The sequence below is a fragment of the Simochromis diagramma genome, unplaced genomic scaffold (assembly GCF_900408965.1).
Source record: "Simochromis diagramma unplaced genomic scaffold, fSimDia1.1 OVJJ01000517.1, whole genome shotgun sequence".
Classification (NCBI taxonomy): domain Eukaryota; kingdom Metazoa; phylum Chordata; class Actinopteri; order Cichliformes; family Cichlidae; genus Simochromis; species Simochromis diagramma.
This window is the reverse complement of record NW_024387173.1, coordinates 567,495-581,831: the sequence shown is the minus strand read 5'-3', so window position 1 is coordinate 581,831 and position 14,337 is coordinate 567,495. Positions and strand designations below refer to the sequence as shown.

Here is a 14,337-nt window from a genome sequence, read left to right as displayed (position 1 = left end):
AAGGTGAATCAAATAGACCATTACTGCAAGGCTGGGATGGTCCATTTGGCAAAGTAAATCCGTTGGGCATCTTTCTTTGTCTTTAGACAATAATTCTGATGGCAAAAGAGCCAAATGGGACAGGCAAAAAATAAAAAATAAAAAAAAGGTTAACAAATGTACTAAAAAACACTACACACAAACAAAGTTAGAGATTCATTTTACTTTTAGCATCAGTCAACTTTGTAAACATATTTTTACAGATATCACAATAATAATTTTCTAAAACCACCATAACTGCAAAGTGAAAAACTTTGTTTCACAGAGAAAAACAAAACATGTACAAGACATTACACAAAGTCATATAAGCACTGTCAGTATAACATAATAATGCAATAGTGTCATTGCATTTCATTCCTCTGTGGACATGTGAAGTTGCTACATTGAGCCACAAAACATTTACTGTTTAAACCCTGAATTGTTGGATTCTTGAACCCTTTCAATCCCCCTGCTTGGTGCCTCACGGTGGTTGTGATTGCTAAAACAAAAAGACGCATAATAAGCACTTGAAAACTGTCGTAGGATCAGGTTTAGGCTTGAGCTGCTTCCTGTTTGTCACCTTTGTCCCTCCTTTTCAGAACTCTAGTAAAGTGTTGAACATCTGAAGCCAGTGACCATAGCTGGAATGAAAACAGACCTCAGAGGGTTAGAAGCGCTCTTTTTTTTCAATGTCATCAAATGTTTACTCATCAGAGATGATTAGATCAATGGGATTTTCTCTCTAGGTTTGTGCTTAATGTGCTCAAAAAGAAGTCATACCCCAAATTTGATTGCATCTGTTTTTCTTTTAATAAAATATAAATTTCTTACAAAAACACAATATAAAAAGTTAAATCTAATGAAATCTGTTCAATTCAAATTTACTTGATTGTTATAGATTCAGTTTATATCAAACATATCAGTTGCATTTTACACAAAATTACTGCAAAAGAATCTTTTATGAGTGTACAATGTAAAACACATTTAGGTCACTGTTGTTGTGAAGCAGCACTTTATGAATAAAAGAGAACTGAACTGGATGCTGCAGGTCAGGCCTGTTAGCTGTCAGAGGGCAGGTTTACACGTACTTCTGAGCTGAAGGTTCACAGGTTGACATTTAACTCATACTGGATATTAAAAGGTTGTTTTCATGCAAGTGATGGGGCAGAATCCACCGTTTTTTGTGCAAGAACGTGTGTTACAAATCTGAACACAAAGCTGCACTAGTCTCACTAGTGTTAAGCTCCCCACAGAGAACAGCACTTTAGAGCAGTTGTTGGGATAAGTGAACATGGGGGGACCTCTAGTGTCTTCTCTACAAAATTATATTGAAATAACAGCAATGAGGACTTAGCCCTTGTATGCCTCTCTTGTCAGCAAGGTAACGCAAAAACTACAATTTAATGAACTGTTCAATTTGGTGTGTATCTGGAGTCTCCTCTCAAAGAATAAATTGGGTACCGGCCTTGAGATTTGTGTATGCACTCTCACAGTGCCCTCTGAGGTAATTCAGTAATCGAGAAATAAAATAAAGCTGGTGTGATGCATGACGTGTGAATTTTAACGGATAACGCATAATACTGGAAACAATGAAGACAGAAAGTCTATATAGGGAGAAAAGAGGGAGAAGGAAGAATTGACAAGGGAAAAGAAGGAAAAAAGACAAAGAGGATGACAGGAAAAGAAATGAGATGAAGCAGAATATTAAAGGGAAAAGAAAGAAAATGAAGGAACAAGAAGAACAAACATGATGAAAAGAAAATGAGAAGAAGGAGAGAAAGAAAGAAAATAAAAAATATCATAATAATCTAATACAGGAAAATTAACTACAAGGAAACAGAGAAAAGGAAGGGAAGGAAAGGTTGAGAGAAAAAAATGAAGAATAATCCCAGAAGGACAGAAAGAAGATGAAAAGAAAGAGAATAAGAGGATGGCGGATGGAAGAAAGAAGACAAAACAGTAGACGAAGACGATGAATGGATAGATTGGGGTGGGATGATGAGAAATTAAAAGAGGACAAACATTGTTTATGTACTTTTTCTCATGTATGGGGGAAGATGTGTCCACCATCTAAATGCTCACCGGGACGCCATCTGAAGCCTTGATGTGTCGGCGGATGACAGCCTTGGCTATTTCCCTGAGGAGAGTGTCCTTGCTGTACTTCATGTTCGCTTTCACCGTCTCCAACAAAAACTCGATTTTCTGCTGGCTGAATGGAAGCTGGAAGGTGGAGAACTCCTTCATCTTTGCTTTGAACTCGTTCTCATCTGGACCAGAAGAGAATTGCTGATGATCATGGCTGACATTATGTGATGTGTTTTTCCTTTTCTCTATGTGTGGTGTGTGTTTGATGAACCTTTGCAGTTCTGCCTGTTGAAGAGTGGCATGTAAAGGATGGTGGGCTCCTTCTTTTTCCCCTTGAAAACATAGCAGGGCCTTGGCCAGTCTTTCTCCTTCAGGAATTTCTCCTCTAACTTTGGGAAAGGTTTCTTCAGTTTGGCTGCATAGTCTCTGGCGAGAATCAGAGTCTGTGTGGAGAATTTCACATTAGTTTTTCCTGAAGCTGTGTGGATACATTTACGTGACATATCACATATGCTCGCACCTTACCCTGAAGGTTTCGTCAGCTCCGTATTCCAGAGCAATAAGGAGGTCAGTGTCTCTCTTTTCTCCCAGGAAGGGGGGGTAGGGCATGTTTATCATCACACCAGCATCTATGAGCTGCAGAAACTCTTTAACTCTAATGCATGATGGCACTCTGGCATCTTCCAAAAAACATAAATAACAATATATCATTCAGTTGCCAGTTTTTATCATCTATCAAGCAAAACATAGTACTCTAAAAAATAAATGTATGGTAAAGTTTAAGAACATCAGTCTACCTGGGTATTGGTAGAGGAAGTTTTCAGTTTTGCCCCATTCCAGTTTTTTAATCTGTGCGATGAGTGTTTGTATAAACCAAGAAACTGGGGAAACAAACCAAGCAACATAATGAAGAACTGAAAGCTGCAACTTGCTATCTGCATTTAATACATGCACCACATATGTGACAATCGTGGTCATTTGGAGTCATTTTCTGTTTGTCAGATGGTCATGATCATATCGTAACATCACTCCTGCTTTTGAGCTGCACCGTGGACAACAACAGAGCTCAGGGTATCAACCACACTGCTTATCTCACACCATCTTCTTGAACTAGCCTACCATAAAGCCAACACAGATTTGTCCTTGGAAAAGTGGGATAAAACAAACTGTAATGTGACCATGGAACAAAAGACACAAACCCATTAACCACAGGTCCTCACAGACCGACTGGATGGTTTCACCATACCAAACAAGCACACTCATTTGCAGAATTCCTCATTCAAAAACCTGCAGACCAGTTTCTATTTATCACAAGTGTATTATGATATAAGTACATATATCTGTGAAGGTTCTCGGTCATCCGGGTCATAAGTCTAAGGAGCAAAGCGTCTGGACTTCTTTAAGTTTCCTTAAAGATGTTTCACCTCTCATCTGAGAAGTGAAGCACAACATAGAAGAGCCTCTTTGATGGGACAAGACTCGGCTGTCCATCTGCATCTAAAGGTCAAAGGTTCGAGGATGCCAATGTTCACATTTTGGACAGAGAAGACAGACGGTTTGAAAGAGGGCTGAAAGAGGCAATCGATGTCCAGTGTGAACGACCATCTTTGAACAGAGACGGTGGTTTATGACACTAACTGTCTGCCATCGATAATCCAGTTTTGAGATCCTTCCCAGATGCCTTACCACCCACTCACATCCTGGGCCTTCTGCCCTCAGGAAATCACATGATAGGGTTGGTCAAGGTTTCACAATGGGCCCACCTGAAACCATGGCTGATTGTGACCTACACCCGTTTTCACACTTTGACTCGTGTGATTAGGTAGCGGATCAATAGGGGGTCCATGACCCTCTTGGGGACACTCCCACAGGGTTTAAATCTGGGACTTGTGGAGCAGGGAAATTATTTTACTGCTATTGTTAAATAATTATCAACAGTACCATTGCATTAAGAATATAATCTGTAGTTTATATTGCATTCAGAGGTTTAAACAGTGTGTCTTTCAGAAAGACTAAGTTGCAGGCTGACAGGAAGTTGCAGAGAGTTTGCAGAAGTGAAAGTTATTTTGAGCAGCAGGCTAAGTACTAGGTTATTTAAATTGATCATTGCTTTAACAATGTAACAGATAGCTTTAAGATGGCCTTAAGATGTTTATGATTATGTTAACTTTGTATTTCAGATGCAGTTATAACTATTTCATACACAATGCATATCTGTGCTTATTTGAGTTGATGTTCAGGTTCTTTAAAGGTTTAAAGCTTCACTGACGTGACTGTTCAGATGATCCATGCTGAGGGAAAACTAGAACATAGAAGGATTGCAATACATGCTTACAAAACACTTATATCAGGTTATTTTTAATATCTTTTATATGCTTCATATTCTTGTATTAAGCTCTAGTAGAGGTTCTTGATTAAAACATTTATTTTAAGTAGATGATATATCCATAGTTTCAGTTCGATTATTACATATACGAGAGTGGTTTCTGTCTCTCTGTCTGGTTAGAGGTCAGGAGCTAGTCGCGAGGTGAAACAGGGTGCAATTGTGGTTAACACACACACACACACTCAGTTAGAGAAAATCATTTATAGGGGAAAGTTTAATCATGTTTTGCTGGGGTTGCAAGAAGCAGTTTGTCGCAGAACTGCTGTTGAGGTGTTAAGATGACAAGCGAGCATCTGGCAGTAACAGGATGTACCGGCTATGAAAACGACGGCAACGCTCTTTTAAACTATGTTAAAAGTCATTGTGGTTTTGAATGGATCTATGTATATATCCTGTCTGTGACGTTGAAGGGGCGTCAGTAAATCAAACCCTGATGCTATAAAAATCTGTGTATGCTTTGATTAAGTCGAAGATCAATTGCTGTCTGTGTACAGAATGGTCTTCCCACGCGTGTATTCATTAAAATCATCGTTTGACTTCACCCGGCCGGATCAGTGTGGTTATTCTTCGATCACCTCTTGTACCCTTCCTCAATATTGAACCCTTAACAGACTCTTCACCAGTTGCTCTTAGAACTGAAGAAGTTCTCGGATGAGAGGTGAAATGTCTTCAAGAAAGCTTAAAGAAGTCCAGACATTTCTTTCAAAGCTCCTTAGAATATAACTACGTAGTTTCATAGTGGTGACAGTGTTTGAATCTTTTACCAAAACACAAACTACTCACTCATCAGCACTCCATCTTTTGAGTCTCGTACGCTTCTCTTTTTTTTTTTGCTTTGCCATCCTAAACATAATTTATAATTCTGCTGCTATATATGCTGAAAAATAAATAGTTACATTTTGTGACAGGCAGTGAGGTCAGGAAATATCCAGCATGCCCCTCTGCCATCACACATTTTAAAGATATTTGAGACTTGTTTAGCCTCTGACCACACATGATAGAAAATGGTTATTACAGTAAATATGTCAATTTATGACACAACAACAGCATACAAACCATTGTAATATCAATGCCTGATGAAAATCGGTGTGAATTTGATAGCAGTGTGACTGATTCAGGACATGCAATGTCCCACTGGTATCGATTACATCATATACCTAAAATGCTGACCATTTATACACCATACCACACTTTCTGACCATTGCAGGCAGACAATGTACTGCCACGACGCTTTCAGGGAACTGCATGGAGCTGTCAGAGTCAATGCATGTCATAGCAGGGGCTCAGTTTTGTATTGGATTTTGACTCTTTTGGATATGTGACTCATAAATGTTCTGTTTTAGTTCCTTACATAAGCTCTCATTCATTTTTTGTTGCACAGGCACATTTTACAATCATTAATGTGCCAGCTTCTGACTGTTTTTTAAAGAAAGTAAGAAGTATATTGTATCTTTAAGTCTGGATTTGGTAAAGACCAAAAACAGATGGACATGCTATATACATAAAACTGAATTGAATTAAAGTAATAGTCACAGCAGACATTGTGCCCATACCGTCTCACTCTCAGCTTTCTTTCTGCTAATACTGTGTTGATCAACAAGTAACAAACTTTATATTACTGACCATAATATCTGGCTGGTCCTTCATCCATATTCTGACTCCACGACTGTAAGGAGGCCAAAGTTTTCCGACACCAGTCCTTAAAGATCACATTATGCAGTTCTAAGAGCTTCATCTCAGATGATGCAGTGTAGTTTATTTTGATGCCCTCTAAAAAATAAGATGATATGTTCACTTCTAGATGAATCGTTTTCACATTAACAGTCAGTATTAACTGAAGCAAACAGTAAAGTGTTTTCTGGACGTCTGTAGATCAGGAGTCTGTTGTTATCACTTGTAATGAGTCCAAAAACTGCAATGGTGGTACTGGTACAATAAAACAGCTTTCAGGTGTTTATCCATTGCTTTTTGTCATAGCTGAAGTTGTCTTGTGGCACATATTATTTGGGCAAACACCAGCAATATAGATGTTTTGGGTTTGTTGTTGACTCTTTAAATTAAATTAATTCAATTTAAATTAAATTTGATCTGGACTGATTTTATGGCACCGACCAAACTTAATATACTTGTGATAAAACACTGTTTACAGGTTGCTCATGATATTCATATGAAGTGCACACTCAGGATATAACCTCTAAAACATAAACGAACTGATATAAACAAAGCAGTTTTTTTAAATATTTTTTTTTACATAGTTTGTCAAATGTTTCCTGTTTTTTTCCTCGGATTAAAATAATTTCAAATGGAATAAAAAAGCTAGGGTGACCAGAAGGTCCTGGGTTTGAATCCACACTTTCTATGGTCTTACTATGTCTTTGTGAACACTCTCTGGGTACGACGGCTTCCTCCTACAGTCCAAAGACACGCATGGGGTGAACTGGCGATTCTAAAGAAACTCGAGGTGTGAATGTGAACGTGAATAGTTGTCTGTCTCCGTGACCTGCCACACAACTCTGAATTGGATAAAGGGAAGAAAATGGATGGATGATCCAGTTATAGTAACATGTAATGACTGTACCTTTAGTCCAGAGAAACTCCAACGGGTTGTTTTCATCAGTAGCTTCCTTCCCCACTAGAACTGAGCACACACAAACAGTTGTTTAGTTCTACTGTTGCATATTAAATGCATTTAGCAAATGCTTTCTCATAACAAGACACATTCAGATTTCTACCTTTTAACCAGTCAAGAATATAGGTCACCACACTCTCATCGTCTGCTAAAGCACTCCCCACTAAGCCTGCAGAACAGACCAGACACACAAAGGAGACACACTGTGAAAACATTAATTTTAATAATAAAAATAGAACAATATACCTATGAGGAAAACTGTAAATAAAAATAATATTAGGGCAAGGGAACAGTGGAAGACATGTCGGAGGTTCTTGGCACTGTACAGCAGTCTGAGGACAGGATTTTGCACGATCCAGTATCATCACATGAGCAGCACAGTTGTATACAGGTACAGATATTCCTGAGGCTCCACAGAGAGCCACACGCAGGTACCTGCATCACACTGACAAGCATCTACTTGTCAGTAGATCTGACAAGTAGATCTAAAAGCATCTTGCATGACCTCTTAACAGCAATAACAAATGTTCATTTAATTATTATTTGATCGCTATTTGAACTGTAAATAAACAAAATACATGAATTTAGTGTTTGTTGGCCAAGTATATTTTGTCTGAGGTTTAAAGTGACAGCTGGTGACCTTTGCAACAATGCTCATGACACAAGATAAAAGTTATTATTATTATTACATTCCTTTGTTTGGCGGAGTTGGTGTTTCTAGCAGACAAAGAGATGGATGCACCTTGCAGCGTGACCATGTCTAGTTCTGGCCCTTTAACGTCAGAGCCAGCTCCATGGATTCTGCTGCCCAGGTTTGGAGTGTTAATGAAGAGACCCAGATCTATGAAGCCAGCCTGATGAGGAGTCATCTCAAACCATTTGCCTGAGACAAACACAGAAAAACAGAAGCAAAAAGACTGAGGCAGTGACTCAAAGAAGAGCAATATACACATGAATAACATTTGGAGACGTATGTTTGTGTAATTGTTTGTTTTTAGTACCTTTTTCAGAATCATGTTGCAAGCAGTTTTTGTTCACTGTGCTATAAATGGGATAAGGATTGGTGATGCTTGTGCCATCCTCAGAAAGACTTCGGACATCCAACTGACAAAAACAACGAACCAGATAAATAAATAAATAAACCATCAACACTAAACTGAGATAAATGAAATAAATATAAAATTAAGACCGGGATGGATCATGTGCTTTAAGAACATAAATTATGAAAACTAACAAGACCTCTCTTATTTGCAGTCTGATAAAACCTTATTGAATTCTTACGTGATATTGCATTTTTCTTGCTGTAACTGCCTAATAACCTAACAATGACCTGAGAGCAATCCACACCAGCTGCATTGCAGAGCATTGCGTCACTTCATACGCATCAGTGATTGCCCCCAGAATGCATTGAACAGACAGAAGAATCAGGAATGACACAGTGGAAAGGATGCAGTAGTATGTATGTCACATGGAGCATGTGATAACATGGTCACAAAGTGAAGATGGGCTTTTTAGCTGGAAAATCACCCTGGACCAGCAGAGGAACTACCCGCTGAACTGGATTCCATCTCACCTGTCACTCCTACTCATTCTTTTTTCCCATAATGATTTTTTTAATGTTAGAAAAGGTTGATTCTGGTTTAGGCTCATACTGAAGTTTTGCTCTTCATCTGTTCATCTGTAGAATTTCATTATGGTAATCAAATTATACCAGAGAGGATTTTAGAAGGAAGTCGGTGCATTTTAGGTCATCAGGTGTGTCTTCTGGAATTCTGCTGTAATCTTACTTCCCTGATTTGCATTTGTGTAGCTCACAGCATTACCCTATACACCGTAAAGTCTCTGCTTCTCCTGAAGCTTAATTTAGACTTCTGTGTTAAATCTATGATGTAACCTAAGGGCAAGTTATAACAATATTTATGTATTTTTTAAAGCATCATAATAAAGTGTATTCTTATCATGTTGTGATAGAGCGAGTACACTGACACCTGGTGGTTTAGCGCAGACTTTTAGCATGCTGTATGGAGACACAAGCCTTTCTGTGATTATTAGCATAATGTTTGCATTCATTCATTTATTCAGTTCACAGGCATCCTGCAGTGTGAAGCCACATTACCGTGTTTCTGGATTTCCAGAATAAAATGAGTCCAGTTGAGTTATTTTGGCCTTACCTGTTTCATGATGAAAGCAGAGGTTAAGACCCCCCAGATGTCAGTGAGAGAGAAGTGACCATCTTTTGCCCTCTTGGCCAAAAAGATCAGAACATCCGTAAGCCCAATCCCAGGCTTCGACAGCCTGGACACAGCATTGTCCATGTTGGTGCTCCACTGGTGGTCACTGTATAAGGTGGCCATGGACCTGAGGGAAACAGACCACAAAATACTCAGCCCATGCACATTATAATGAACTATTCAGCCTTCTAGCTAGTAAAGTCTAGCTAACCAGTTATGTATAGCGTGACTCTGTCTGTACTTGTTTACCAGGCAGACCCAGAAACTCCTCCCAGGTAGAGCACAGTGTCCAGCAAACCATCTTTTTCCATTTGAAAGAGGGATCCCATCAGACCCACAGCTGCTCTCTGACCTCCGCCCGACCCCAACAGTGCAATGTGAGGAACCATATCCTGGTAAAAAGAGAGAGAAAAATAGGTGGGTGATGGAAAAATAAAGCTACCCAGTGGACAGATGAGACAGTCCAATGAGAATGAAGTGCTCTGTTTGGTCCAGATTTCTCTGATTTCTAATGCGCATGTTATCCTATTTAATAATTCCTGGAAATGGCCAAGCAGACAAGTCAAGAGATCTTAAAGTGATCGGAAATTTATGTCATTTTATTCTAGTTTATATATATGCTGCATATATAAAAAAGCTGAAAAGCTGACTGGCACTGAAAAATAAGCTACTGACAAAGAAAAAGGGAAGGAAGAAAAAAAGACTTATGACTTATGTATTTGAGAGTTTTCTCACCAGTGTACATGTGAGTCCCAGTTTATTGAGTGATTTCTGAACTACTTGTTTCCTCCTCAGGACAAACTCCTGCTCTCCAGCAGATAAGGACTGTGACTGATGTACATACTTCTGCAACACACAAGGAAGTATTACAGGACGCACATAAGAAAACTTTAAGGTTGGGATCTACAACATAAATATTAACTATGTAAAGTGTCATTTTAAATATACACTTTAAAAGATTTGCCATTTAAAAAACATGACAAAAAACTAGATAAACATGTGTAAAAACATTGAATTTCTCTTTAATGTTTGACTGTTTCTGGATCTTGACTGTTTCATAACGAACATCATGAGTTACACATCCATTAAAAGCCAAACATCATATCTTTCTATCTCATTCTTGGATTCATAATGCAAACACAACAAGAGCACTCAAACCACTCTGTACATGATTAAATATGAAATATCAGGACTCATAAGACCTGCTTCAGAAGACATTTAGCTTCTGTGGACTGAATGATTTTCTTCACCTTGAACTCTGAAAGAGCTGGATTCTTCTGCTGAGGGACTGTCCACAGGTTCCTCCTGTTGTCCACAGGTAGTCCCATAGATCCCATCATCACAATACAAACACAGAGCAGACCAGTCGCCTGGCTGGTATATCCACACAACATGGCTGGATGTGGACGGAGCAGACTAAAGATTCTCGTCTAGCTCAGAAGTCCTTTTTATGTCCTGCTATCAGGCAACTTCATGGTAAATTAGAACAATGCTGACGTCAAACAGACATATCAGAAAATGATATGGAGGCAGAACAAGTTCTGTATGTTCACATCTAAATGTCCTTCATATCACTCTAACAGTGCGTTTATCTGCAAAGCAAAACATAACTTTTTTTTTCTTGTGTTGTAATTTAAATAAAGTCTTTATTTTGTTGGGTAAAGGTTTTGGAGAAAAAAGTTCTTTAACTATTTTACATTTGAATTTATTCAGTCATTTTATAGGCTGGGTTCTGCCTCAAGTTGTTATTCAAAGATTTGTATAGCACGTTTGTCAGACAAAGGTTCACTGCTTCAAACTGAGAAAGAAAATATATATAGAAACTGTAATTCAAGCTAAATATAATATAAAAGAAAGTATATGAGTATCTAAAAGCCTGGGTAAAAAATAACATCTTTATGTTTTATGATCTAAACATGACATAGCAGAGTGAATAGTTAAAAGGACAGCATTATACAGAGTAGGTGCTACGGCCTGGAAACCATGGTCTCCATGAGTCTTTAGGTGAGTATGAAGCACGACCTGAAGACCTGACACAGTGAGAGGAGGAATATGTCTGTATACAGTCTACAATATATGTTAGTGCAAGGCTCTGAAAGTGAAGATGCAAATTTTAAAATGTATTCTAAACTTAACTGAGAGCAAATAAAATGGGAGTAATGTGTGATCTCCTATTAGTCCTGGTTAAAACTGTTGCTGCAGCATTTTGAACAATTTGAAGGAGATTTTAAGATGTTTTCCTAATAAAGAAAAAAGAGAATTACAATGACACAATAATCTAAATGAGAGGAAATTAAATCATGAATAACCATTTCCTTTACAGCTTAGCACACAACATCTCTCAGTTGAGCAACATTGTTCAGATGGAGAAATGGAGAATGAGTCAACTGCTTACTGAACGCATCCAGAGAGACACAACCATCCAGTACAACACAAAGCTTACTAACAGAAAAAAGACAAAAGAACCTAAGGATCCAACACATGCTTTAATCTTCAAACCGTCAGGAGCAATAAGCAGAATCTCAGGTTTTCTTCATTTAACTGCAAAGAATTTACAGCAGGGTAATCTTTAGTACCTCCAAACACGGTAATACGGTAGAAAGGACATGTGCTTTAAAACAGTAACACAGCTGAATATCATCAGCATAAAAAATTTAGGAAATCTTATGAAAACTTGGCAAATATATAGCAAGCAAAGCAGAGGCCCCTAAGGAGCCCCACAGGGGCCGTTTAGAAGTTTGCAGGTAGTGTGTAGATGAGACTTTTAAAACAATGGTTCAACAGAGACATTCTTGAAAAATGTATCAAAGTTATTAGATAGTCAGAGGGCCCGGTGGCGCCTGTGTCCGGCAGCCTCGCCTCTGTCAGTGCGCCCCAGGGCAGCTGTGGCTACAATGTAGCTTGCCATCGCCAGTGTGTGAATGTGTGTGTGGATGGGTGAATGACTGAATGTAGTGTAAAGTGCTTTGGGGTCCTATGGACTAGAAAAGCGCTATACAAATGCAGGCCATTTACCATTTACCATACGATCGAACAGAATTAAAACTTTTTCGAAACAATGATTTAGGTAAAATATCTGTAGGACATGACAAAGGTTATCGTTGGTTATCTGCTATGTTCTCCAAAAGAAGCAGAAAAAATAAAGCTTTCCACTATGTTACAAGCCATTAAAAAGAAGGCTAGATGTTGGTGAAACTGCCTGAACATTTTTATTTTCCCTACAAAAATACTGGTATATATGGAGATGTGGGAGTTCAGTTCAATTTATTTACATAGCACCAAAACACAACAATCAAACAACTGCTTTTGACCAAGCACAGCGAGAAGGAAAAACTCCATTTTAACAGGCAGAAACCTCTAGGAGGCTCAGGCATAGCCATTTGCTGAGACTGGTGATGGGAGGAAGACAGGATAGCAGACACACTGTGGAAGACAGACTGAGTTTAATAATAAATAATGATTGATTTCAGGGTGGTGTATAAACACATAGTGAGTGAAAAATGTGAGTGAAGAAGAAAAAGTTGACATTTGATTTTACCATAGTATTTCCATGTTAGGCAATACTTGTGTAAAAGTCCCACACATGGTAGGAATTAACATTCCTCTGCGTGTTTGGACTCATTTGACTTCTTGGTCTGCACAGACAAATTTAGCTAGAGGGAAGCTGACAGAAACAAGAAGTTTCCCTGCGGGGTGAATTCAACTTTTTAATTTGAAAAGTAGGTTGGCTTCGCAACATGCAAACAGGACTAACAGCTTTCATGAATGCAGTGGTTTGTCTTTGCTTTGTGAATTCTGTCATTCTTTCACAGGCAGCGGACAACATGGAGGGCAATGTAGCTCTGTCTGAGGTGAGGCATCAATGAGAATAGATTTGAATTGACTATATGTTGCATGGTCTATGTCGTAGTTGAACATCTAAATTATTAAGTTAAAGTGCCATTTAGATCTATTTTGTATTTTTTTTTTAAAATAAAATTCACAACTGTAGTTACTTTACAGACATATGCAGATAATACAAAACATACAAATAATCTGTGATATATTTATATATAAGAAGATTTAAAATAAGGAGCTAGCCTGAAGAATATTCAGTCAACTAGTTATTATTATAGAAATTATGCATTTACAGATGTATATCATTTCTATCCTGGCAAATTTCTATATTGCCTTTTATTAGATTATTCTTATTTCCGTTTATACAGTCTGGACGAACTGAAACATATTAGCATTCATATATACTATCATAAACATATTCCCTGGGAAATGTGAGGAAAAAGTGAATATGCCTTCTTTATAAGGTTTCATATGATATTACTCTGCTGCAGCATGAATGTACAATATACAATATGTGTAACACATTTCAGTGTCTGAGTCAGCTTACCTCTGGGTTGAAGTCAGTGCTTCTCTGTCCTTGATTGTTTTTGCAGAGACCTATCCGTCAGTCCCACTCTCTGTGTGCTGGTGAAAAGGAGTATGTTCACAAGAGGAAACAAATAGTTCTGCATTCACTCAACACTCTGGAAATCAACTGTACAGCTGTAAGATAGAAACTGTCTCCTCATCCTTCTGTTTCCCCCCTCCCCTTTCTTTTTTCCCTTTGACTTTAATCTCCAGCTCGACTTACCTCATACATTTTTTTCACCAAATGTGTGTAGTACTTAAAGTATATGATAAAGGAAAATACAGTGGGTGATACTGTTGTACTTAAAAGCATGTAATGTCTTTTATAGTAAGGAAAGCAGAGATGATGATGGGAAATGAAGGTGGCTTATTAACAAAACAGCAATATAAATATTAGGTCAACCAGGTGATTTCTCATAAATTCTAATTTGAAAGCATTGGAGCAGCAATGAGAAACCATATGCCAGGCTAGCCAACAAAGCTGCCGACCTCTCAGCTGCACAGCTACAACTATTGTTAATAGGACCCAGATATGCCCATGAAATTAAGAGATGCTCCAGATTCTGAGGGAATATGAGACAGGA

General features: G+C 38.3%; 2 protein-coding genes across 4 annotated transcripts in view; one reads left to right on the top strand and one right to left on the bottom strand.

The window, feature by feature from the left end:
- Positions 1–81: 81 nt before the first annotated feature.
- Positions 82–13,846, bottom strand: LOC120744676 (cytosolic phospholipase A2 gamma-like). 2 transcript variants are annotated; one of them, XM_040049185.1, is made up of 15 exons: positions 13,734–13,846; positions 10,600–10,818; positions 10,085–10,195; positions 9,599–9,741; positions 9,290–9,476; positions 8,120–8,222; positions 7,861–8,001; positions 7,222–7,287; positions 7,068–7,127; positions 6,113–6,259; positions 2,901–2,984; positions 2,629–2,783; positions 2,375–2,546; positions 2,101–2,285; positions 82–659 (listed from the first exon to the last, which is right to left on the bottom strand). In XM_040049185.1, the coding sequence occupies exons 2-15, from the start codon at positions 10,741–10,743 to the stop codon at positions 570–572; spliced, it is 1,788 nt and encodes a 595-aa protein (XP_039905119.1). In that variant the 5' UTR covers positions 10,744–10,818; positions 13,734–13,846; the 3' UTR covers positions 82–569. The 2 variants fall into 2 exon arrangements, with proteins under 2 accessions (XP_039905119.1, XP_039905120.1); XM_040049186.1 differs by lacking the exon at positions 6,113–6,259.
- LOC120744678 (cytosolic phospholipase A2 gamma-like) overlaps positions 12,955–14,337 on the top strand; it is a 15,207-nt gene continuing 13,824 nt past the window's right edge. For both annotated transcript variants that reach the window (XM_040049188.1, XM_040049187.1), the window contains exons 1-2: positions 12,955–13,200; positions 13,780–13,890. In XM_040049188.1, coding sequence (XP_039905122.1) covers positions 13,087–13,200; positions 13,780–13,890 — 225 coding nt within the window. In that variant the 5' untranslated portion in view covers positions 12,955–13,086. The remainder of the gene's footprint in view (positions 13,201–13,779; positions 13,891–14,337) is intronic.